Below are 24698 nucleotides of genomic sequence, written 5' to 3'. Positions count from 1 at the left end.
AGTACTCAGCTATCAGTTGCTGTTTAGTCTCAGAAGGAAATGTAGGAGATCTAACAACAAATTGGGCACCCAGGAGACAGCAAAGCCACTGGCACCAAACAAGAAGCAGGAGGGAGGAATCCTGCCTGACACACATTCCTCAGTTGACTCAGAGTTGCCACTCTCCCTGTATGTAAACATCTGGAGACATCCAAGCGAGGTTCAAAAGCCACTTAAGACTTCAGGGTTTTCATATTGAAATGCAAAAGCAAGTTTGGACACTACATTCATAAAAACAGGCAACCTCCAGGGATCAGGAGAACTTTCAGTGAGGAGCTCTGTCTCATCCTCAGCTCAGCCACATTCAGCAAATTATCTGCCTGAAACTTTAAAAAGAAATTAAACAGAGATTATGATGAGCCACAACCTAATTTTTCAGGGTGTCACCCCACTCACAGGACTCTTGACTATTTTGCTTCCCTCCTCACCTTTCACGTACCCAACACTGACATAAACTGTCACAATGAATTTCTGGCAAGAACTGCAATGAACACACCAAAATTAAAATCATTCCGGAGAGGAACACGAACAATCAGATTGAGGAGACAGCTCTGGGTACCAGTCACAGCCTAAAATAGGTCCAAGAACATAAGGAGACAGCAGTGTAGTCCTTGAGATGCTCATATCCTTCCTTCCACCCCAGCCAGCAGCAGGAACATCCCCACAGAAAGTGCCTTCAGCCACTGACATGCACTCCTAGGAAGAGCTGGACCAGCTGGAGAAGATCCAACAGGGAACAGCAGGAATGGTTAAGGGTCCAGAACAAACTATGGGAAAAACTGACCTAAGTAAATCAGATTGCTCCAAGAAAGATGGAAAAGAGGAAGGTGAGGTAACTGTAATTTATATAAACCAGCTGCTGTGGGACTGTTCTCTTGGTCCAGCGAGGACAGGACAAGAGGCAGGACATGGTCAAGGCCATCATGAGGGAAGAGATGAACACAGTGGGACAGGGGGAGAAGCCTGTGCATCCATACCCACACAGCCACACCTGTGTGTGTGCAGAGAGCACTGAACGCTGAGGAGGGGGGACACGGGAGGATTTATCCCCTCGCTGCCCCCTCCATCACCAGCTAATTGCTATAAATAGGTGGCACAGCTGCCTGCCAGGAGCAGCTGGGAGGCCCCCAGCCCTGCCCTGGCAGCAGAGCAGCCCGTGTCTCCCACTCTCCTCCACCACAGCCCAGTTGAGGCACAGCCCGTGGGCGTGAGGAGCTGTGCTCCAGCCCCCAGGGGAACAGCTCTGGAGAAGGTGAACCTGATGGTTTGGATCAGTCTCCCGTGGGATAACACTCTGCTCCTTAGAGCTGACTCCCTGATAGCCTGCAGAGGAAAACAGTTGCTCCACAAAGGCTGTCAGCCCCAACGACACACACTGGAGGCACCCTGGCATTGCCCCAACATCCTTGCAAACTATAAATCTGTAATTTAATCCAGGAGACGCTGCTTTCATTTCCAAACAGAGCTCACCACACTGGGGCCATGCCCCCAGCATCTGATTCCTTCCTTTCCCAATGTCCATGGAAAAAAAACACTATGAAGCCAAAAGCACCTTCTTTAAAGACACCACTCCTGGATCAGTGTGTCTTGAAGCCTTAGGGAAAAACCCCTCAGCACAGCAATCCTAAGGATGGTTTCTTGAGTCTGTCACCTTTCACAAAGAATTAAAAAAATAAATCATAGAATCACACAATGGTTGGGGTTGGAAGGGACCTTAAAGATCATCTAGTTCCAACCCCCTGCCATGCAGCAGAGGTCTAAAAATAAAAATAATCTCACATGGATAATACCTCCAATTTTTCATCTTTTCTCTCCTACATTAGGTTAAGTAGTACCTGACACATCTACAGCTAGAAAACAGGTTTCTCCCCTCCTGACTATGATTTATGTGGTTTCCTTTGTTTTACTAGAATAAAGATTTTTAAAGTCTCAGTTTCAGCTGGCGCAAGGCATTTCCAGAAATTCTGCCATAAAAAATGTATTCTAAGCAAATTACTCTAAAGCCCCAAGGACACTGATACAAAAAAGTAATGCATTCTTAAACAGAGTTATAGAATCCTAGAATGGCTTGGGTTGGGAGGGACCTTAAATCCCATCTCATTCTGCCCCCTGCCATGGGCAGGGACACCTTCCACCAGCCCAGGTTGTTCCAAGTCCCGTCCAACCTGGCCTTGGGCACTTCCAGGGATCCAGGGGCAGCCACAGCTTCTCTGGGCAACCTGGGCCAGGGCCTGCCCACCCTCACAGGGAAGAGTTGGAAGAGTTTCTTCCCAATATCCCATCTATCCCTGCCCTCTGGCAGTGGGAAGCCATTCCCCCTTGTCCTGTCCCTCCATCCCTTGTCCCCAGTCCCTCTCCAGCTCTCCTGGAACCCCTTTAGGCCCTGGAAGGGGCTCTAAAGTGTCCCTGGAGCCTTCTCTTCTCCAGGTGAACCCCCCCAGGTAAGGAGAGAGGGATGGAGGAAGAGAGGAAGACACAAAATACTTCGGTAGGAAAGGAACTTGTTGTTAAGCAACTTCCAGAGCAACACAAGCGTCTTGCCTTTATTCTTACCACTAATACATTCACAGAAGGATAACAAATTCAGCTAAATACTAAAATAAACTAAATACTCCCAGTCCATCAGGAAGAGCACTGGTAAGACTCTGCTTACAGAGGTCCTTCTGTGCCTCTGCTCCCTTGTTGCACTCAGTACCAGATTGATCAACCAGCTTCAGCACTGAAATGCCAGTTTAAGTGCTTTCAGAACCTGCCCACAGATTCAGCCAGGAAGGGTTGTGCCATAAATATCTACAGCCATTTCCCAACACTCCAAACAGGCATTAGGAGCTACAGAGCACAAGTTTTACACGAGGATCACTAACACAATATTTTTTATAAACATTGAACTTGCCACAGACTGTGAGGTTCAGTACTTGTCATACATTAGTGCCTCAGACTGGCCAATGACTGCACCAAGATTTATTTCAATTAATTAATTCAGTTCATTATACCAGTGCCCACATACCTAATTGTTTTTATTGCCAGCTGGAAATCCTCAGAGTTTAAGTTATTGCTGAGGAAGGGTGAACTTCATTAGTCTTCTGAGCTCAGCCATTTGCACTGCTCAAGCATTCCTTGCCACGGGAAAACAGAGCAGCATTAGCTACTCCTGTTGCATAATTATCCAGATTCCCCCAAAAAGCAGGCAGCAGGACTTCCTGGAGGAAAAGCAAGGCAACAAACCTTGCCTGCAATGAACCAAACGTGAAGATCTCCACCAACCCACCTCCCACCTTCGGAAGACCCAAACTAAGTCTGTCCTATCTTGCACCATAAACCCATACATGACTTTTTCCATATTTATCTTCTCAAGCCTTGATTTCTCCTCTACCTTTGTGTGGGCTTCCTTACCCCAGCACTGGCTTTTGCTGCTGTTGCTCCCACATCCTACAGACTCCCTGTGGAACACAGTGGTTCCAGGCTGCAGTGACAGCCCCCACCTGGGAAGTCCTGTCTTCCTTCACACCAAACAGTGGAAAGGGCAAGTTCCTATACAGGCCCCACCGTACTAATCCTTTAATTACTGCTCTTCCTCAAACTCTGCATCATCTACTTATCTGGCCCAAGAAACATAAAATATTCAACTGCTTCTTGATTTGGCCTATTACACCTTTACTATAAAGAAATATTCACATATTTACCTGTTATAACTAATTAGGTACAGGAAGTAGCAATAACTAACTCAGAATGTAACTACCTGAATAACTCAGGATGTCATTACAAACATCCTGTATTCACTCATGATTACACTTAAACTCTACTAATCACCTAATTTATATATTGGGAAAGACAAAGGAAATTTACAGTTCATGCCTCATCTCTTTGAACACAGCTAAAATGCTGAATCAAAAGTCCATTTAAAACCTCCACAGGTGTCATTTTGAAGAATTTTCTACATCAACATATCAGTTTTGTTCCTCTTCTTATTCATGCCAAGTAATTAAATTAATACTGTAATCTTGGGTGCACTTTTATTTTACAGTTGCCAACATAGTGGATTTATTTCATGGCTCATACAGGAAAGGAATACTTGAAAGTCTGTACAATTCTGTTCAGTGCTTTACAGATTTATAAAGACAAAGGAGACAGAGCGAGGAAAGGAAAAACAAATCATAACAGCGAGTCAATCTCTCCAGACTGATAAGGACAGGGTCTCCTTTGACTGATGTCTATCAGCTTTTAGCTGAGCGAGGTCAAGCCTGGTCAGTGCTCAGGGGCCTCCAAGGAACAGCCAAGTACTCCAGCAGCCAAAACTCCCTCCCTGAAAACACCCTGACCTAGCACTGCACATACCACCAGCAGCTTCCTCCTGCAGAAGCACCTTCCTCCTGATAAAAACATCACCTAAAACCTGGTTTTAAAAGCAGGGGGGGATCGTGCTACAGGAAGGAGTTATTAACTCCGTGCCCCCGGGACAGCTTTACGTAGAACACAATGTCCTGCCTACTTCATGAGCATGCTGAGGGTGTTTTAAGTGGAAAAACCCTGCTGGAAAAGGGGTGTTATCCTGCCCATTCCCACAGAGGCACTCTGGGGATAAAGAGGTACTGCATCAGTGCAGGTTATTAGCAAAACACAGCATAAAACTGTGCTGGATCACTGTGTTCTCCCTCTGCCTGAGCAACTCCTTTCAGCAGATCCCCGGGTTTGACAGCTCCAGGAACAGCCAGAACAGCTCCCATCACCTTTCCCCACTGCATTAAAACCAGAGCCTTCCAGCCACAGGTGAGCAGAGAGCCAGCAACAAACCACTGAATATTAGAAGGAAAATGACACAGCTTTTCCACAAACACTTTATTGTTCGACTCTAACAGCAGTCACACTGCTGCTCCCACGAGGGCAGAGAAGGGAGTCCCTGATTTTTTTCAAACGTGGCACAGGTTCAGTGGGGGTCACCTCAGATAAGCCCAAATACCCCCCTTCTCCACACAGTTATGGAAACAAGCTCTGAGCCTCACAGCCCATGAGCTGGTGTCCTCAGACTTCAAATCCACACAAATCCTGTGTGCTGCTGCCTTCCCACCAAAGGGTGTCCCCTTCAGCTCCCCTGCTATGTTTCATATGTGAAGCAAACAGTCAGCAGAACACACAAAACACGAGAGCAGCAAACCCTGGCCAGGTGTGCTCTTCAAACAGCCCTCCCCTGAAGCTGTGCAGGCAGAGGCTTCTCCCTGCACAACACCACAAACCACCACCCTGGGGGAAACCAGGCAGGAAACCTCAGCAAGGCAAAGAGCCCACGTGAGAAAACTCCTCCACCCTGAGCTCTGCACAGCTCTCACTGCACCCAACAGCAGAGCAGCTTCTGGGGAGGCACCGACAGCCACTCCTGCCACGCAGCAGGAGCAGGACAAGCAACACCAGAAAGCATCCAAAGGGAGATGGGGAAGGGCCAGGAGGGGAAACCACGTGAGGAGTGGCTGAGGGTGCCTGGTGTGTTCAGCTGGAGGAGACTGAGAGGAGACCTCAGTGCAGTTCCAACTGCCTGGGCAGGGGCAGAGGAGGGGCAGGGACTGAGCTCTGCTCCGGGGGGACCCGAGGGAATGGCCTGGAGTTGTGTCAGGAGAGGTTCAGGTTGGATCTTAGAAAGATGTTTTTGGGCACTGACCAGGCTCCCCAGGGCGGTGGGCACGGCCCCAAGGCTGCCAGAGCTCAAGAAGCGTTTGGATGATCCCTCAGGCACATGGGGTGACTCTTGGGGATGGGCCTCTGCAGGGCTGAGGGTTGGACTCGATGATCCTCGTGGGTCCCTCCCAGGTCGGCACATTGTGTGAATAACGCAAATTCTGCAGAGTCTCCCCACGTGCAGGTACTTACCACAGGCACAAAATAAATTAAACTGGACATTTGTTACCTCTGCCAAAGGAACCTGGCGCCGGCTGTGGCCGCAGTCGCGCCGATGAAAGCTGCCACCATGAGCCTACGGCTGACAGCAGGGTGCTGGGCTGTGCCAGGGTGCTGGGCTGTGCCAGGGTGCTGGGCTGTGCCAGGGTGACGCCGTGACACGGACACGGCCGCCAGCCCCGCGGCCACGGGCAGGAACCGACCCCGGAGCATCCTGCAAGGGAGACACGGGTCAGGCAAAGGGAAAGCAAGGCAGTGTCTACAGTGTGGGATCTCCTAAAAAATCGGCACAGTTTCAGAAAATAACTGTCACAGGTGTTCATCACCTGTTCTGAAACAGGCAGGTAATCTAATTAACAGCACATTATGAGTGTCAGGTATTGGCACACGCCCGGCTGACACGTCCCCACTACTTACCAGCATTATTCAAATTACTCCTCCCCAGCCTTTCCCCAGCACAGTCACCAAGAGGGAATCTCTCTTGCCCACGGAGGTTGTGGCTGCCCCTGGACCCCTGGAAGTGTCCAAGGCCAGGTTGGACGGGGCTTGGAGCAACCTGGGACAGTGGGAGGTGTCCCTGCCCACGGCAGGGGGTGGCACTGGATCAGTATAAGGTCCCTCTAACCCAAACCATTCCATGATGCCATGAAATATTTTCAGTCTCTCTCTAGTGCCAAGGCATGGAAGATGCAGGTAGACCTGAGAAGCAACTACAGCAGAGAAGAGCCCCATTTGGCCAGAGGGAAAGTCACAGCTGGATTTTAAAAGGCAGATTAAGCCAAATAACAGGCAAACCTACCAAGCAAAACCCAACCCAGGCGTTTTAAATCTCCCTAAGAAAACCCTACTGTTCTTGAATCACTCTTTTAGCTCGCCTGGAGCAAAACATTTATATTCAACTGTATGTACAAGGCAAGTTTCAAAGTGTCAAAACTTGTAAAGTACAATCCATATCCCGGAACAGAGACAAATGGGAAACCAGAGCTACAAATCTAAACATAATTACAATGGGGAAATCAGAACCACAGAAATGTCACCTCAGCACACACCAGCTGCAGGAGGCAAAGCAATTCTGGTTGCTCAGAAGAGGGCAAACGATGCCTTTGGAAAGAAAATGTGCCACATCCTTTAGTGAAATAAAGGGTTTATTTCTAACGGAGGCAAATTCAATTTTTCCAGCTGTGGGGGTCAGCCTTAAGACTGGGAACAGAATGGTAAAGGAATTCCCAAGGCCAGTAAAAACACAGAGAAGAGGAGCAGCAGCCCAATATTTTCCTTTTATTCCCTGTTCCTGCCATTCTACTTGCACATTCCCAGCCAGCAAATAACCACTGGATACAAAAATCAAGTCAGTTCTGTTGGTTCCCAATTGCTTTTGCAAAGCCACAGGCTGTCTGTCCATCCCCCCCCTGGTTTATGGGCAAACACCACAAACTCTGGTACCCACAGCAAATCCACCTGAACAGCATCCATTGAATATCAATATCCATAGATATTCATCTGTACACTTCTTAAAATCAGCCTTATCATTCTGTTTACTCTTTTTAAATAAATATGTTTAAAATTAAGATTTTAATGGAACACAGCCAGCTAAGGGTGTTCATTCTCCAATCTCCTCCAGCCCTCAACAACAGAAGACTGTTATGAAAAATATTTCTCATTTCAAATTTAAATTTATCTCCGCTCTGCGCAAACCTGATGTTCCTGTTTCACCTCCAGGGATGAATTTCTGTCACACATGCAGAGAAAAATCTGCATGTGTTACTTTCCCCAAGAAGTTACTGTCGCCCTTACTTGGGTTCCCCATCCTAATTACAGCTTTATATTCCTAAAATGTATTGGATGAGGGAAGTGTTGCCAGCACCAGTTAATCAGCCAAAATGAAAATCAAGCCCCACAGCGCTCACTTTTGAGCTTGAAGAGATTTTTACAACATTTCAGATTGTTGGCTTTAGTGCTGAATAAATGTTTACTCTGCCTGAGCCCTAAGAAACACTAAATTATCTGCTTTGTCCAAAGGCAATCTCCATCCTTGATTGTGCTGGGACGTTCACCCAAACAGTGCTCACTTGGTAGCAATGGCCTGAGAGAGCTGAAAGAGGCAGTTCCCATATTGACCCTAAATTAAAAAGCATCCTTATCTCAGAACAATAATAACAATAATAAAAAAACCTCTGGAAGCTGCATTTTCCCTGCTTTCCACCTGCAATTTTTACAAAGCCTCCCAATTTTCTTTTTGTAAAATCAAAAGCATCACGGTACTTGGTATGTTTGGTTAAAAGCTCCAGGCATTTAAGTCAAGATCACTCAGGAAAGCTGGTGCTCACTTTCAGAAAGATCAAAAATAAGCACCTTGCCCTGAGTGCAGCAATGAAAAGCTCAGCACCATGACCTGCAGTAGAGTAAGGAATAAAACTGAGATCAAGCACAAAACTCCCATGAACTGATGTGATTACAGCCTACAACAAGAAACAACCTCAATTCCTGTATGATTTAATAAATAAAAGATTAATTTTTATAGGATACAACAAAGTAACACAGAGGGAAAAAACCCAACCACTTAACTCTAAAATAATGAAAATAACCTAAAAGTGATCACAATGTTCTGGTGCTGCTGCTACAGGGAATCTGTTTTGTTTCCAAGATATAAGTCTGTCCTTATCTTAAGTTCTTGCTCAGAACAGCTCTACAGTTACTTTCAGAGATTGAATTTAATATCATTGGACAAAAGAAATAGCTGGGGCTTTTTTCCAGAACAGAATGACCCATCTGCTCTCATTTATGCCACAAGACATTGGTGTTATTTTTCTTTTAAGCAGAGGAGTCAACTGATAGACTCAAACCCACTGGGAAAACACCACTCCCAACCCAAGACATGGCAGGCTCCATTCAAACTGAGACCATCCAGATCACATGGAAAGAAGAAATGCAAAATTATTTCAACAGTCCCATCCATTCTGGCTTGAAGGGGATATCTGATTTCCTCAGTGATCCTCTGTCTGCCAACCTGTTCTCCAAGCAAACTTGAGGCAGGTTCTCCACTTCTCCCCCTCTGGCCACGTCCAGAGCATCAGCAGTCCAGCCCTGGATTTTTTCAGTGTGGATAAGAACTGGCAGATCCCAACTCTTGCATCCTTTTTCAGATATACCAAAAGAATAGAAAAAAACAAACAAAAAAAAGACTTGCTCCTGTTTTTCCAGCCCCCTCATCAGCTGATGGTCCCAAGACTGGAAGCACTAAGCAGCCCAGCCCAGGGAAAAGGGACTTCCCACACTTGGGTACCCCCCCAGCACTGAACTTTTGCAGCCCTTTTTGGGGATCCAGAATAGATGAAACACACTTAAAGCAGTGTTTTGAAGTCGAAACTGGCCTCGGCAGCACAAGCGTGTGAGAGAGAGAACAGTAATTAAATAAGCTGATGGCTGTTTAATTTTTAATCAGATGAGGGTTCAGAGGCACTTTTTATCTGAACAGTTTTACCAGGACATGGTAAGCTCGGCCATCAGTGACATTGAAATGCCAATTGTAAATTTAAATCAAAAATATTGTTATGCAGTAGGACCTTCTAAAAAAACAAATTTGCATTCAGGAGGCACTACTTAGGCAAAAAAGCTCCTGCAGGGACTGGCTGAGATGGAGTCACCAAGAACTCCAACAGCCTTCTAGAGCTGTGTGTTTATTAAAAAGCAAAGTTTGACATTGCCAGAGCACATCAAGGCATCCTGACCCAGCAGATGCTGTAGGAAAATTCCTCACCTGTTCCCACCTCAGCCCCTGGCTGTCAGTTATCCCTCAGCCTGCTCCCTGAAGCCAGAGACATCAGCTCCAGAAGGTGTGGGGTGCCCTGAAGCACAGAGCCAGCAACTCAAGAGAGCAGCTCCCAGCTCTCCTGTCTCCATCTTCTGAACAGGATTTTTGAGAAGGAAGAATTAAAATGGGAGGGGGAAAAGTACAACAAATCCAAAGGGAAGGAAAAGTCAAGGTGCAAGGGAAAGGGTGAAGCAATCAGGAGAGAAATTTCACCATTAACACTAGGCACAGTTAAAATAATCTGAGACACATAAACCAGGGAGGGGGGAAAAACCCCACAGTAAAAAAAACCTGCCTCCACTAATGTTACTAATTATTACTTCTCCTCCCCCCAGTTCTCCACACTTTTCATTTACAAACTGGTACCAGTAAGAGAAATTCCCAGGGAAGCTGTGGCTGCCCCATCCCTGGAAGGGCTTGCAGTAACCTGGGATAGTGGGAGGTGGGATAGTGGGAGGTGTCCCTGCCCATGGCAGGGGGTGGAACCAGGTGGTCTTTAAGGTCCCTCCCAAGCCAAACCATTCTGATTCCACGACCCCATGAAATTCATAAGAGTAATTCCTACAAAAGGTGTCTGGAGGTGGATTCCAGCTCCTGAGGCATCTGAATCCACCCCTTCCCCTGTCTCCAGGACAGACCAAACCACTACTGCTCTTTTCCCCTCCAAATTTTCACCTCACCCAGCGCAATTTTCAGCTGAAGGATTACTCCCATCACTGAAGTTATTAGCCTACTAAGGAGCATAAATCAGCTCGGGGAATGAAAATGAAATCCAGCAGCAAAAGCAATTTCTCCTCAGGTAGGAGACCGGGGCAATATTTGATCACAATTATTTGGCTGGAGAGGGGAACCACATTTGTTTCGGAGCACGATTCAAATTGATGTGGAGCTTATGGAGCATCAGTCAACTCAGAACCTAAGCCAGAGCCTGGCAATTTCCTTTTAACCATCACTGCAGTAAAGTTTCACCCCCTCCTAAAATCCTCAGCCCTGAAAATGCGCAATTCTCAACTCCACAGCTCCGTAACTACACCCAGCCATCACTCAGCTGCCCCCTGGGGACAATCAGGGACACCCCTCACCTCACAGGTTGCTTTATTGTGCCAAATAACTGTGCTGATTTTCAGTGCTAGGCAGAAAAGATGTGCTGTGAAGACACACACAAGCTCTTTGATTCGGCTTTAATAAAGCATTATTAGTAATTGCAACTGGATTATTTATAAGACTGTAGGTCAGGAGCTACCTTGGGCTTGGTCTTCCCTTGAAAGGGAGACAGGAGTGTTCACATGCTGGGGAAAGGCTTTGGTGCCAACTAATCTGGCAGAAGAAACATCATCTGGCAAACTCAAAGAGCAACCCCAAATGTAACCTGCAAGCTGAGAGGCCAGAGGACATGAGAGGGGATGGATGCAGCCTTCACCAACTGCAGCTTTTGAGAAACAAATGAAAAACAAGTGCACCCAACAGAGTAAACAGGTTCCATCTGTTGCAGCAGCACTGAAATAGCACCTTCAGTAAAGCATTTGCTTGCTGCTTCAGACAGACTCCAGCAATGCAGAGTGGGTTTTTCAGGGGCAGCTGTAAACTTCCGCAGAAATTAATGCCAAATGCTGCTTTTTCCTGGTTAAAGCTTTCCTTTCCCTTCCTCCACCCAAAATGCAGCGTATTCCTTGGACTTTTCTACCTAGAAAACCCAGGAAACCCCAGCCCTGACAGACTCCACAGCAGCACCTCTATAGAAGGCAGAGGTAATTAGTGGAGATGTAAAAACAAAAACCAACCAAAAAAACTTCTCACCCTTATCAAGGGTGTTTCATGGGCTACTTCCACCTTAACCAGTCCAAGGGGAAATCTTCTTTTTCCAGTCACTATTCCCAAATAATCAAGCTGACTTTGCAAACCAGCCCCACGAGCAGCTGCACCAGAGCAGAGGCATTTTTGCACCGATTTGAGGAGCAAAGGTTTGTCAGAGAACTACAAAACATAACACTGCTGCCCTTTCCTGCAGAAAGTTGCAGCCAGTAGGAATACATCTGCTTAATGAGGGATTTAACTTGCCTTGCAGAATCTGTGCCCGTGGGACGTGGTTTTCCTGAGAATTCCTAACTTTTGCACCAAATGAAAGACTCTCCTTAAAGCTCCTGCACTTTCTTCCAGCCACCAGTCACCCACCTGTGTGTACCTGACAAGCAACAATATCTCAGAGCAGCTGGATCTGAGAAATGTTTATGGCTTACTTGTCTCCAAAGAAAACCTGGTGTTGATTCCTAATGTTGCACAAGAAAATAATTCTGGGAGAAAAAAAATTTAAGTAGTCTGAGAAGAAAGCAAAAGCCTCTTTAGGCTGTCAGGGTGACAATTTGGCAGGTTTGAGTTATCTGCAGACACAAGAAAGAGATAAATGTCTTTTTGGAGGTAAGCAGGCAGCAGATCATCTCAGAGTTTGATATGGTGAAGTCTGGAGTCCTCTCTGACAAGAGAGGACCCTTTAAACAGAAACATCACCCACCCCAGGCACGGCACTTCCTCCTGTAGGAAACACCTCTCCTGCCCAAAGAGCCAGTCTTTGGTGGCACACATCCAAAGAAACTGGAAATGAAAAAACTTACAGAAGCAAACAAAAAATTCCACAGCACCTGTGTTTCATCTACCAGATGGTGGTTGCTTGGGAATTCAGGAGAAGAGCAGAGAGCTGCTTCTCCCCAGAAAAAGGAAGAGCAAGTCTGAGCCGCCGCAGTTGCTTTCCCAGAAACACATTATTGGATTAGCTTGAACTTCAGAGAGGGGAAAAAGAACAAGGATAAGCTTGGCTAGTGCCCTGGGCTTTTAGAACACAACCTGGGGAGCTCAGTGTCAGCAGGATAAAGCCAGCAGCAACACTGGGCTCCATTCAAGGTGGGCAGGCAGACACAGCTCTCCTCGGGTGCTGTATCAGAGCTGAGATTTTAGTGGCAAAAAATGCAACTGCTCTCATAGCTCCTGAAGCAAAACTGCCAGAGATGGAAAGTTTACATCAAGCTAATGAAAACACAGCGGGTAAAGTCATGGTACAGAACCCACACTGATGGGTCTGTGTCAACAGGGCAGCTCTGCCTCACAGACACACGACAAATTATGGAGCCCCACGGATTCACAGGGCTCATGTTTCAAGCACAGGTCAGCTGCCCCTCTCAAACCATGACCTTCTTTCTTGTTGTCTACACAAGGATCTCAGGTTTCACTTCAAAGAGCTGAAGGTAAGAGAAACAACTAAGAATTTTAGCTTGACAGACCCTGAAGACTCAGAAAAACCCTCCCACCCCAGACAAGTCAGCTTTTTTTCTATGCAAAAAACACAATGTGAAAACCAGTTTACTTGAAGGCACTGATTTGTTTTGTTGGGGGGGCAGAGGAAGGGTGACAAGTTGTCACAGGCTGAAGAGACAGAAAGGAAACCCAGTCATGAGCCAAAGGCTGTTTATGCAAAGCATTTCAGGCCACACACTCAGGCCAGCACAAGCAGCTGGCCTGTCTCCAGCTGCACATTCCCACCTCGTGCAGGCCCAGCTCAAAATTCCCACTTACAAGGATCAGTGCTCTGGTCCACCCCCACCTTCTCCTGCCCCACATCCACAGAGGAACTCTTCCCGTGGTGGGACTGCAGTTAAAAGCTGCTCTCAGAGGTTCAGTCTGGAAGGAAACTCCACTGGAGGTTTCTTTAGGGGAAAAAAAAGTGGTCACTGCATTTACAGACATGATAGCAGACAAACACTACCCAGAATTTACTACTCAAGGACTTTTCAGATAACTCTACAGAAAAACAATGCATGAGCTGTCGATTTTTCCTATTTTAAAATACCTAAAAGCTAAAACTAAGAGGCAAAGCTGCCACAGGCTCTGGATGGTGTGTGCTTAGGGAGACAAAGTGCCTCAGGCTCTACTCAGTTGCTACTATAAGACCTTGTATTTCTTACTTGAAATGTCAAACACATCACCCTAAAGATAAAGGGTCATCCTCAGCCTTCCAGCACCTGTGAAAACGCAGGAGAGGAACTTTGGACAAGGGATGGAGAGACAGGACACAGGGAATGGCTTCCCACTGCCAGAGGGCAGGGATAGATGGGAGATTGGGAAGAAATTGTTCCCTGTGAGGGTGGGGAGGCCCTGGCCCAGGTTGCCCAGAGAAGCTGTGGCTGCCCCTGGATCCCTGGAAGTGTCCCAGGCCAGGTTGGACGGGGCTTGGAGCAGCCTGGGCTGGTGGGAGGTGTCCCTGCCCATGGCAGGGGGTGGGACTGGGACCCTTCCAACCCAGACCATTCCATGGTTCCATGGTTATGAGGAAGACACATTATTTGCAACACTCTTTTCTTAAAACAATTCTGTTTAAAAAAAAAAAAAGGTAACATTAATCTCAAAGGTGTACAACACTCAAGGACCCTGGGTGACTGTCTCCCACTAAATTATCCTAAACAACATCACCCCACCCAACAACCACACCTACACCAAGATCCTTTTTCACTGACACTCCTGCAATATCCCAACACAGCACCTGGAATAAACACCCAAGTAGTTATTTTTATTGCTGTACACAGGCATCCTCAGCCCCACTGCACTGAGCTGTGCTAAAATACTGTGCACCGGTATGGCCACTGGGAACTTGGGAAGAATAAAACAAGGATTTCCATCTCCCAGCTCATTTCAAGAAGTGTTACTGCAGCAAGTGGAACAGCATGAAACAATGTGTTCTTATAACAAACCTCAGACGATTGCTACAGAACTTATTTTGCTCGAGAAATGCAAAAATGAGCGTTTCCACATTCCAGGTCTAAATGTGCTGATATCACCTCAAACATCACCTGAAACATGGAATGTTTGTGGGATACTGCTTCAAAGCCTTGCTGAGACTTCAAACGATTTGCAAGTCCTGCAGTTTGTTCTGTTGAACTGCCTGAGGACGACTGGATCTTCTCTCCTCCGAAACCCTGCTCTGAGCTTACCCAGGAACCCGAGAAGCACGAGAGGAACCTGCACAGGGGAGTGACCCAGGGAATAATGACACACAGGGAGCTCCAGAGGCTCCCCAGCAGGCAGGCAGCAATGATGTAAGCAAAACATATCATTCTCTTTCCTCCGGAGCATGGAATTTCAACTTTAGTCCAGGAAGCATAATGAAAACCACCAAAGTTTCTGCAAAAAATGGGTCATTGGGAGAACAAGGCACTTCCACGAGTAAACAAAGAGGGGTTACATGAGCTTACCTTCCACTAGCCCAGGGTGCTCCAAGCCCTGGCCTTGGACACTTCCAGGGATCCAGGGGCAGCCACAGCTTCTCTGGGCAACCTGTGCCAGGGCCTCCCCACCCTCACAGGGAACAATTCCTTCCCATTTCCCATCTATCCCTGCCCCCTGTGTGATGCTATTAAATGCTCTGTTGCTCCAGATGGACTAGCACACGCAGTTTAAGTATCTTTCCTTAGTTTTGGTTGTTTGTCTGTTGTTTTCTTTTTTTTTTTTAATACCTCCCTTGTTCAAATCCACTTTTACTGAGTTTACAGAAATTAACACGACACATTAAGTTGCAGGGGAGCTTTTTTGGTGACTCTTTTTCTTAATATTTTATGAAAGAGGCACAGCTGAGGCTGGGCTGACGGGCAGCTCCACGCTGATGACTTTTCCTACAGCTTGCACTTGCACCAGGAAAGTCAGCACAACTTTTCCCACTGCAAAAAGGCAAACCACTCCCCTACACCTCTAGGAAAAACCCTGAGAGAGCTTCAGGACAAGAGTAATTCCACACAGGGCATAGCTAAGGGTAACTATCAGCCAGCTGACTAATGCAGCAAAGTTAGAAGCACCTGAGAGCAGGGCTCAGCTGTGACTTGCACCCCCCAGCACTCAGCAACACCTTCCTCACCTGTAGCTTGTTTGCTCCCAGCTTGCGGGTCAAGAGGTCACAGAGAACACAGAGAATTATTTCTTTGCAGGGCTGTGGTCTGAAAACAAGAAAGAAACACGGTAAAGATAAAAACTTTTTGCTGCCAGCAATGTGCTGCACCCAAGTTGCCTCTGCATTTCAGCGTTCACACCTATCGACCTCGGGAAATGCATCTCAGCCGGAGCCAAATAAAGCCAGGAGGGGGAAAATGGTCCACAGCTGACTGAAGGAATTAAAGACAAGCTAGGCCTTTAGCTCAAGTCTGAGCTGGCACTTGTGCTTCTAGAGGAGAAGCCTCCAAAAACCTTGCCCACCCCTGTCTAGACCCCACTCAATACATTCGGATTTCCCACCTTTCCCAAGCAGCTCCTTAAACCGCAGGCAAACACGGAACACATAAATCCGGCCGCGATAAGGATCAGCCGTCCCTACACTCCCGTTAATCCAAATTCACCCCGGGGGCTTCCCCTTCTCCCGCACACCAAACGCGGCCGGGCCGGGCCCTTCGGCGGAGTTTCAGCTCTAACGAACGGCTGTCAAGGCAAAGCGGTTTGGCTTTAGCTCTGACACATGAACTCGCAGCCCAAGCCCCGGAGCCGCAGACCCGCGGGTTCATCCCACCGGGACGGAGCCGCGGAGCTACCGCAGGGCCCGGGGATGGCGAACCCGGAACGCGGCAACAAAGACCCGGAAAGCCCGGCTTACCGCGGGCAGCAGCTCTGCCTCAGCACGGGAGGCTGGGACTCCCATCCCCGAGGCCCGGGACCCCCCTCCAGCCCCGGGAATCGCCCCGGGAATCCCCCGGTCCCCGCTCACCTCGGCCCGCGCTCCGCCCGGCGCGCGCGCTTCCGGGGGCGGGGCCGCTCCGTGAGGGGCGGGATCAAGGCGTTGTGGGCGGGGCCCGGGAGGAGAAGGGCGTGGTCTGAGCGCGGTGGGCGTGGCCTCGGTGAGGCGCCGGGCCCGGGCCGGGGTTTTTGGGGGTCCCATGTGGTGGGGGGGGCTGAGGGACCGGCGGGGGTAGGGCTGAAAGGTTGGTGTGCGCCGTGCGAGGAGGGTTACGGTGCGTAGGGGCTGAGGGGATTGGGTATAGGGCCTGAAAGAGCCGGCTGTGCGGTCTCAGGGCTTATATACATATGTGGATTCTGTAGGTCTGTATATAGGGTCTCAGGGGCCTGTATCTGTATATATCTCTGTATAGATATGTATCTATATATAGGATCTGAAAGATCTGTATATAGAGTCTCATGGGCCCATATATATATGTATATATGTATGTTCTGAAAGGTCTATATATAGGATTTCAGGAGCACATTTATATACATATATAGGTTCTGAAAGGTCTGTATATAGGGTTTCAGGGGCCTATATATATAAGATAGATAGATAGATAGATAGAGGTTCTGAAAGGTCAGTATATAGGCTCTCAGGGGCCCATGTATAGGGTCTCAGGGGTCCATATACATATATGTATATCTATACCTTCTGAAAGGGTGTATATGGGCTCTCTGGGGCCAGTATCTATAGGCCCTGCAAGGGTTGTGTAAAGGATATAAGGGTTGTGTAAAGGATATTTCTAGGTCCATAAGAGCCTGTCTATAGGGGCCAAGAGTCCTGTAGGGAGGGGCTGAAGGGCTTGTGTATAGGGTCTGAAAGAGTGGTATATGGGGTCTCAGGGGCTTTGTATATAAATATATATATAAAATCACAGAATGTTATGAGGTCGGAAGGGACCTTAAAGAGCGTCTTGTCCCACCCCCTGCCATGGGCAGGGACACCTCCCACTAGCCCAGGTGGCTCCAAGCCCCGTCCTTGGACGTTTCAAGAGATGGGGCAGCCACAACTTCCCTGGGCAACCTGTGCCAGGGCCTCCCCACCCTCCCAGGGAAGAATCCCTTCCTTCTCCAGGGTCGTGGGTTGGTGTGTCAGTGGCTGGGGCTGTGCCCGATGCCTCGGGAATGGGATGGCAGCGGGAAGGGAAAGTGAGAAAGGCATGCCTGGGTCATGTGCACCTTGGCATCTAGATCAGAGGGAGGATTCACTGCTGAGGAGGCTAATTTTAGGCATTTTAATTTTAGTTGCTTCCAGATGCCTCTGAGGTTGGCTCTCTGCAGGCTCTAATGAACCTCCCATTAAAAAACACATTTTCCGGAGGCGAATGGACGGCGATTGCTCTTGAGGAACACAGGAGGCTGCTGGATCCTGCCACTGCCCCCCACACAGCGAGGATGCTGCAGGAATTTTTAGGATGAACCTTTTAGTGAAGCTCAAGGTGATGCCAGAGGTTTGGAGGGGTCGCTGGGGGTCGGGGTGCAGCGGGGTCTGGCCATCTCTGGTGGTGACACCAGATCCCAAAAAGGGATGGGAGAAGCAGCAAGCAAACATTGGTGTGCTTGGGTAAGTTGGGGTTTATGTCCTAGTCCTGTGATGGGACAGGGATCACCATCCTGCCCAGTCCAGGGACATTTCCCCCCTCATATCCTATTGCTCCCTGAGCAGCTTGGCAGTGCTCAGCTTACAGAAGATGGCCAGCACCATTCCTTTATCAGGTAGACTCTGCCCCCCTATATCAGGGCTGTTATCTGCAGTAACCTGATAGAATCAACTTTTCCTCTAAATAAAAGCAGATAAAATGCACCTGGACCTGGAATCCTCCTGCACTTCCTCATCCACCCATGCCTGACGCATCTGCCGGATTTTGCGTGTTCATCCATCTCTGTGGGATGGATTTTGCTGTATCACAGCCCTGGACATCTGTAGGAACAAAACTGGCTAAATCCAGAAAGAAAGCGATGAGTCTGTGGACTAAAGGATCATTTGGGGGTTTTTTTGTTGGTTTTTTTTGTTTTTTTTTTTTTTTATTCCTAACTGGCTTATTTAGTCCAAGCACTTTGAGGCTTGAGCAGGTCTTCCAAAGTGATGGCTTTGCCTGTGGCTCATCACAGACTCACTTTCTCCTAAATCCGTGTTTTATTTGCAGGAGGGCAGCATCTGTGTCTCCATCGCCAGTGTTGAGGTAGTTGATGGGGGTTTGAAGCATTAGATTTCCACTTCAGCCTTTCCCACTACAATAATATTAATTGGCAACACTGGTGTGCTCTTCTCCATCAATTCTTCTCAGGAGCAGCTTTCCAATATTAAGCCAGCTGTAATTAGAGGCACCAGGAGAAAGACTAGTTAAACACACTATTTTATTTAGCTTTTCCAAGAGTGGAAGATGCTTCTAGCAGGGTAACTATTCACCCTAAAATGATAGGGGTTTATTTTGGTGCCCATACCCTCACCCCTTTTGCTCCCTGTGCCTTGGGGAGCCGTTCCCTGCCGGCTTGTTTGATTGTACAGGGTACTGATCTCAGGGCTCACATTTATCTCCCATTTCTGTGGGTTGTAATGAGTGCCCACGTGCTCAGCAGGGCTCTGCTAATGAATTCTTGCCCTTTCTGCCACCCTCACCCTTTGCTCACAGCTGGTCTTCCCCCACCTCTGCCCAATACTCCCTAGGAATGTTTAAACTCTGCCTAAAATTGACTTCAGCTTCCAGCTCCTCTTTGATGAGAAATAACATCTAAATATACAGTATGAATGGCTGGAGGAGTAGGGAATAGGAGAGCAGTTGGGGCAGCTCTGGTAGCCCAGGGTCTGCTCACCATGTCCATCCTTGTCCTCCCTGGGAGCTTCCAGCACCGATCCCCATAGGAAATGTCCATGGGGAAAACCAGCACAGGCTCATCCTAAATGTGTCTCTGCTCCCCCAGCTGAAAAAAAGCGTTGGGTTGGGTAGTTTGTGGTGAGAAGAGGAGGCTCTGCCCCAAAGGGCTTCTGGGCCTGCATTATCCAACCTCCCTGGGGCCTCGGGACTTCCTTCCTCCCTCCCTGGTTCCTGCCTTTCTAATCTGCCTTTTCCAGCTCCTCTGGGCTGCATTAACCCTGGCTTTGCCATTTTGAGGCTTTTAATCCCATGGTGTGGGGACGCTGGAAGCTGTCCCGGGGAGAGGCTGATGTCCCTGGGGACCTTGGCTGCTCCTTGGCCGAGTTTTGTGTGGGAACACTTTCCCATGAGGGTGCTCCCGGGGTCATTGCAGGGGGCTGTGCTGCTCAAAATCCTCCTTTTAAAGCCTTTTTCCTCCTGCCATCGATTTTTCAGCATGGAATGAGAGGGAAATACGACAAGCAGGGACAGAGCAAGGACTTGATCCGGTCTGAGCAGTGAAGCAAAGAGCAGCTGCTGCAAAAAGTCTGTGGGATTTTCCAAGAAAAACAAATAATCACTGAAATGACAAATGTGTGATATTGGAAAGACCACAGGTAAACCACTCCAGAAGGCAGAGTCAATGCTTCAACCACGTCTTCCCAACTGACAAAGAGAAGGAAGGGATAACTCATCCCTGAAGGAAAACCCAGCCAGAAATGAGGATTGAGGTGAAGGATTGCTCAGGGACGAGCTCCAAAATGATGTGGCTTGGGGAGAAGCTGAGAACAACCCCTCAGGACTTGTGGGAGGCAGAGAGGGAGTTGGGGATGAAGGGAGGAGGGCACTGGAGTGCTGGGATGGTGTGGGTGAATCACATCTGTGCCACCCCATCACCTGGTCGTGCTTCCCTCTGTATTTTTAGAAGCTCTCCGTGGCAAACACAGGGGGGCAGATAACAGCTCGAGTCTCTCAGCCTGCGTGTGTTTGGCAACCTCCAGTCTTGTCAGAGTTTTTTCCCCATTAATTCCCCGTGACTCTCCTTCCCTGAGCATCCTCCTCTCCTCACCTGCCAGGAGGTGTGTCCCAGTTGTTCCACAGCAAGGACCCAGGCTCCTCGACTTCAAAAAATAGCAGTAACACAGGATCCCTGCTGCTTTGAAGCGGTTTCAGTCCCCGCTGCAATGGTATTGCTACACGTGGGAACTGCTTGTGCATTTATATTTTTTAAAGCCCCATTTCCTAATGAGCAATTCTGGGGCTACTTCCAATATTAAAAGCGATGGGCTCATTTCCCTTCTGGATGATTCCTTCCCAGGAATTATAAAGGAGCCGCCGGCAGTATTATAAAAACTCCCTCTTTATACCATTAATTGAGACAGCCATTAGGTGGGATGCTGGTTTGACCTGGCACCCCAAATCCCTGTGGCACCCCCATAGCTGCATCCCCAGGGCCACTGGGGGCCTTTGCTACCCCCCATTTCCCTGCACCCTCCCCCTGGGGCACCCCATCTCCCTGCAACCCCATCTCCCCGCTGAGCCCTGTCCCCCGTGCACGCCCCTTGGAGAACCCCCTCCTCCAGGCACCCCAACTCCCTGCACCCCAACTCCCTGCACCCCTTCCCTCACCGCACCTCCTCCCCAGTGCACTGCGTGTCCCTGCACCCCTTTCCGGGAGCCCCCCATCGCACCGCGCCCCCTCCCTCACTGTCCTCCCTCGGGGGACTCTCGGGGATCCCCCCGCAGCCCCTCCCTCAGTGTCACCCCTCGGGGGACTCTCGGGGGTCCCCCCGCACCCCCTCCCTCGGTGTCACCCCTCGGGGAACTCTCGGGGGTCCCCCCGCACCCCCTCCCTCGGTGTCACCCCTCGGCGGACTCTCGGGAGTCCCCCCGCACCCCCTCCCAGCCCCGCCCACCCAATGACCACGCCTCTGTCAGGCCCCGCCCCAGGCCCCGCCCCGCGGAGTTCCCTTGCCCAGCCGGCGTTGGGCGGGGTCGCGCGCGCGCCGGCGGGCGGGGAACGCCGACAGCCAATCACCTGCCGGGGAAGCGCAACCGCCCGGCGCCCATTGGCCCGGCGGGGCCCGGGGGCCGGCGCGCGGGGCGCGGCGATTGGCCGGCGGTGGCGGCGGCTCCGCCCAGCGGGCGCGCGGCGCGCCCGCCCCGCCCCGCCCCGCCCGGGCGGCAGCAGCACCGCCGCCGCCGCCGCCGCAGCGTGGGGCGGCTCCAGCGGCGCGATGGCGGCCACGGCGGGCAGAGCGCTGCCGCTCCTCCTCTGCGGCCGCCGCCCCGCCGCGCTCACCGCCGCCACCGGCCGCTTCCCGGCGCTGGGCCGCCGCCGCCAGCAGCAGCAGCAGCAGCGACACCGGACGGTGAGTGAGAGCCGGCAGCCGCGTGCCCTTCAGGAGACGGGCGCGGTGCCGGCGGGCGGCGGGGGGGCCCCGGCTCGGCGGCGGCTCCGCGGCGGCTCGACGGCGGCTCCGCGGCTCTGCGCCGCCAGCTGCGCGTTATTCTTAGCGCCGTCAGCGGGTGAAACTTGAGCGCGGCGGGCGGCGCGGCGAACACCCCCCTCCTCGGCCGCGCCCCGGCGGCGGCTCCGCCGCGCGGCCGCCCCGCGCTGCGCCGGGACCGGGCGGTGTCCGCGGCGCTCCCGCCGTGCCGGGGCCGCGGTCCGGGGCGGGGGTCGCGGCCGTGCCGGGGCTCGGCCGCCAGGTGGCGCCCGGGTCCGGCGGGAGCGGGGGGGGCGCGGGGGGCGCGGAGCCCCCGCCGGGAGCGGGAGCGGGGCCGGGAGCGGGGCCGGGCGGGGCCTTCGTGCCCCCATCCCGGGCTGCATCGCTCCCCCCGCTGGGTGCCGCGCCCCTCAAGGTCAGCCGGGGGAGAGGCTCCCCAGATCCCGGTGGGAGAGGGGCGAAGCCCGCCGGGCTCTGCTCGCTCCCCCTTCCCTGGCGGCTCTGCCGGGGACAGAGGAGCCCGGCAGCGCCCGGCTTTGCCGAGTGTCTCAGGGCGGGGAACAAAGCTGTACAGGCGGCAGGATGCGTCTCCGAGCTCGAAAAGATTTGCTAAAAATACCGGGAGGGTTTTTTGTCCCTTTCCCTTTCTGAGCCAAGGGAACGGCGCGGAGCCGTGGGATGTCCCCCTGGACCCCCGGCAGTCCCCCGCGAGCTGTTTGTAACGCTGCCCCTGAAAAAACCGCCGCCGGAGGTGTGCACCTGTCGCTCACTTGTTGTTTTGCTCCGAACAAGTGATGAGAGGAAACTCCGCGGAGCCCCCGCGGCCGTGTGTAAATGGGGTGACGGAGCAGCTCTGCGCTCCCCCGGGACAGCGGGGACACCGCGGGTCCCTGGGCTGTGTGTGCTGTGTGTGCCGGGCCGTGTGTGCCGGGCCGTGTGTCCCCGGGGTGCCAGTGGTTCCCGTGGCGCTGCCGGAGTGTTTTGGCAGCGCCGGGATGCCGGAGGTTCGGTCGGTGTCGGGTGTCTCAGTCCCATATTTGCAGCGCGGTCCTTCCCACGTGTGAAGTGCGACTTGTGCGGTGCCGATTTCAGGGTTAACACCCGGTCAGGTGTGGAACAGCCCCTCCAGCTTTCGTAATTATCATTTCAGTTGTCTCTGTTAGTGCTCCGGCCTGGCAAAAAATTTATATTCATCTAAATGTAAGTTGACCTTTGCGATTAATTTAACGAGACTCAGGTTCGTGCTTGGTTTCGCTCCTTGGGTGAAGTGTACCAGTAAATGTGAGAGAAGACTTAAAAAAAAGAAACCCAACACATTAAAAATACCCCAAATCTCTTCTGTTTGCCCAGGATGCTTTGCTGCTGCTGAGTGGACGTGACTGAGGTGTGGGCACACTAAAATCATACCGCCAGAACCATCTCCTTCAGGAGCTTGGGGAAGGAGGAGGATTTTGCTTGTGTCCCATGGACTGATGATTAGAAAGCCTTCCTGGCTCTGGTTGGGTTGTGCTACTTGGGTTTGTTTTTTTTTTTTGGCAGCTGGGCTCTTGGCTGTCTGTGGTGTTGCAGTCATTAGTTTTTGGGAATCTTTTCAATAGGCAGGTGTTGGATCCCTGTGAAACAAGGGAGCAGGTCGGGATCCAGTATCCTGACGGTTCCTTTTGACTGCAATGTGCCTATTTATCTCCTCCCAGCAAAGATGAGTTATCCTTTCCATCACGCTGCACTTGAGAAACTGTGCAGACCACTGGGAGAGAGTAGAGACCTGAGAGCTGCCAAATCCTGGAATAAATGATCTTCAAGGAGAAATTACGGGAACTGGAGCTCTTCAGAATGAAAAGAAAATTGAAAGGAGGTTGCTGCAAAGAGGAAGCAGAAAACCAGTCAAATCTGTGCTGGGTAGGAGAAATAATGAGCTCGCAGTGTGAGGAGAGTGGTTTGGTAGGTGCTGGGAATCCCTGTTGACAGTAAGAGTAGTGAAGTGCTGAATTATTTCCTGGGAAAGGTGTTCAGTCTTTGCTCTTGGAGGTGGCTGGGACAGGTTAGACTTACGTCAATCAGTTATGGCTGATGAAGAATTGATCCTTTTCTGTGATAGGACTGGGCTATATGAGTTTCCTGAGTCTATGGATTGTATTAGGAAAGAGATAAGAGATTGTATAATATAAGTGTAATTAATAGAGTGATTACATCAGGTATTTGTCTGTGCAGTGTTGTTTTTAGTGCCATAAATTCTACTTGGTTACTTCTCAGGATGGCTGGTTTCTAGCAGAGGTGATAAATTAAATGGGCTTTCTTAGAATATGGTGGAAATGCTAAATGGTCTTATGGATGAGTTCTTACAAAAGGGATATAAATTACACTGGAAGAAACTGGACCAAGAGACCAGATTACTGTGGGAGGGCAGTGCTTTAAAACAAACAAAAAACCCCTCCAGGGGCTGGGTGAGGTGTGAAAAAGGAGGTTGGGATAACGTCAAACAGGAGGGAGGGTGAGGGGGTCCAGGCTTTGAAACAAATACTTGGTTTATGATGTGGGGGTAATACTGGGAGGCATAGGGCTGGAATGAAGCATTCACAGCTTGCTTAGGAGCTTTGAAAGCTAAAGGAAGTTGGGAAAGCTCAGCGTGGAGATGTGGGATCCGGGAGAAGACACAAATCCTCCTGCTCTGTCCCAGCAGTTCCACAGAGGGTGAGAAACCTGGGGAGGAGGAGGCAGGAACCATAAATGAGAAGTTCCCTCATTGATCCCCCAGTAGGAATAAACAAACAGGAGGAATTGTTTATTATTTCTATTTGTGGATTTCCCCTCTGGAAGTGGTGGTGGTGTCCAACTGCAGGAGGGCTGGGCAGGGGGAGGAGGCTGAACCCTGGGGGACAAAGGTCTGGAGCATCCACACTGCTGGAAGAATAT

The 24698-nt window shown here is 50.3% G+C and overlaps 2 protein-coding genes across 8 annotated transcripts in view; one reads left to right on the top strand and one right to left on the bottom strand.

The window, feature by feature from the left end:
* MICU1 (mitochondrial calcium uptake 1) overlaps positions 1-16485 on the bottom strand; it is an 86102-nt gene extending 69617 nt beyond the window's left edge. For 4 of the 6 annotated variants that reach the window (XM_039385912.1, XM_039385914.1, XM_039385915.1 and 1 more), the window contains exons 1-3: positions 16356-16444; positions 15630-15708; positions 5936-6139 (exon numbers count right to left, since the gene is read on the bottom strand). In XM_039385912.1, coding sequence (XP_039241846.1) covers positions 5936-6138 — 203 coding nt within the window. In that variant the 5' untranslated portion in view covers position 6139; positions 15630-15708; positions 16356-16444. Of the gene's footprint in view, positions 1-5935; positions 6140-13300; positions 13432-15629; positions 15709-16355; positions 16445-16466 lie in introns of those variants that run through there. The other 2 variants (XM_039385913.1, XM_027711036.2) reach the window with 2 other exon arrangements.
* Positions 16486-21564: 5079 nt separating this feature from the next.
* MCU (mitochondrial calcium uniporter) overlaps positions 21565-24698 on the top strand; it is an 84490-nt gene continuing 81356 nt past the window's right edge. For both annotated transcript variants that reach the window (XM_039385898.1, XM_039385899.1), the window contains exon 1: positions 21565-21707. In XM_039385898.1, the coding sequence (XP_039241832.1) occupies positions 21573-21707 (135 nt within the window). In that variant the 5' untranslated portion in view covers positions 21565-21572. The remainder of the gene's footprint in view (positions 21708-24698) is intronic.

Source organism: Pipra filicauda, unplaced genomic scaffold (genome assembly GCF_003945595.2).
Source record: "Pipra filicauda isolate LSUMZ 115617 unplaced genomic scaffold, ASM394559v2 scaffold449_size645428_pilon, whole genome shotgun sequence".
Lineage (NCBI taxonomy): Eukaryota > Metazoa > Chordata > Aves > Passeriformes > Pipridae > Pipra > Pipra filicauda.
Note: the sequence above shows the minus strand (reverse complement) of the source record. Positions and strands in the feature narration are given on the sequence as shown.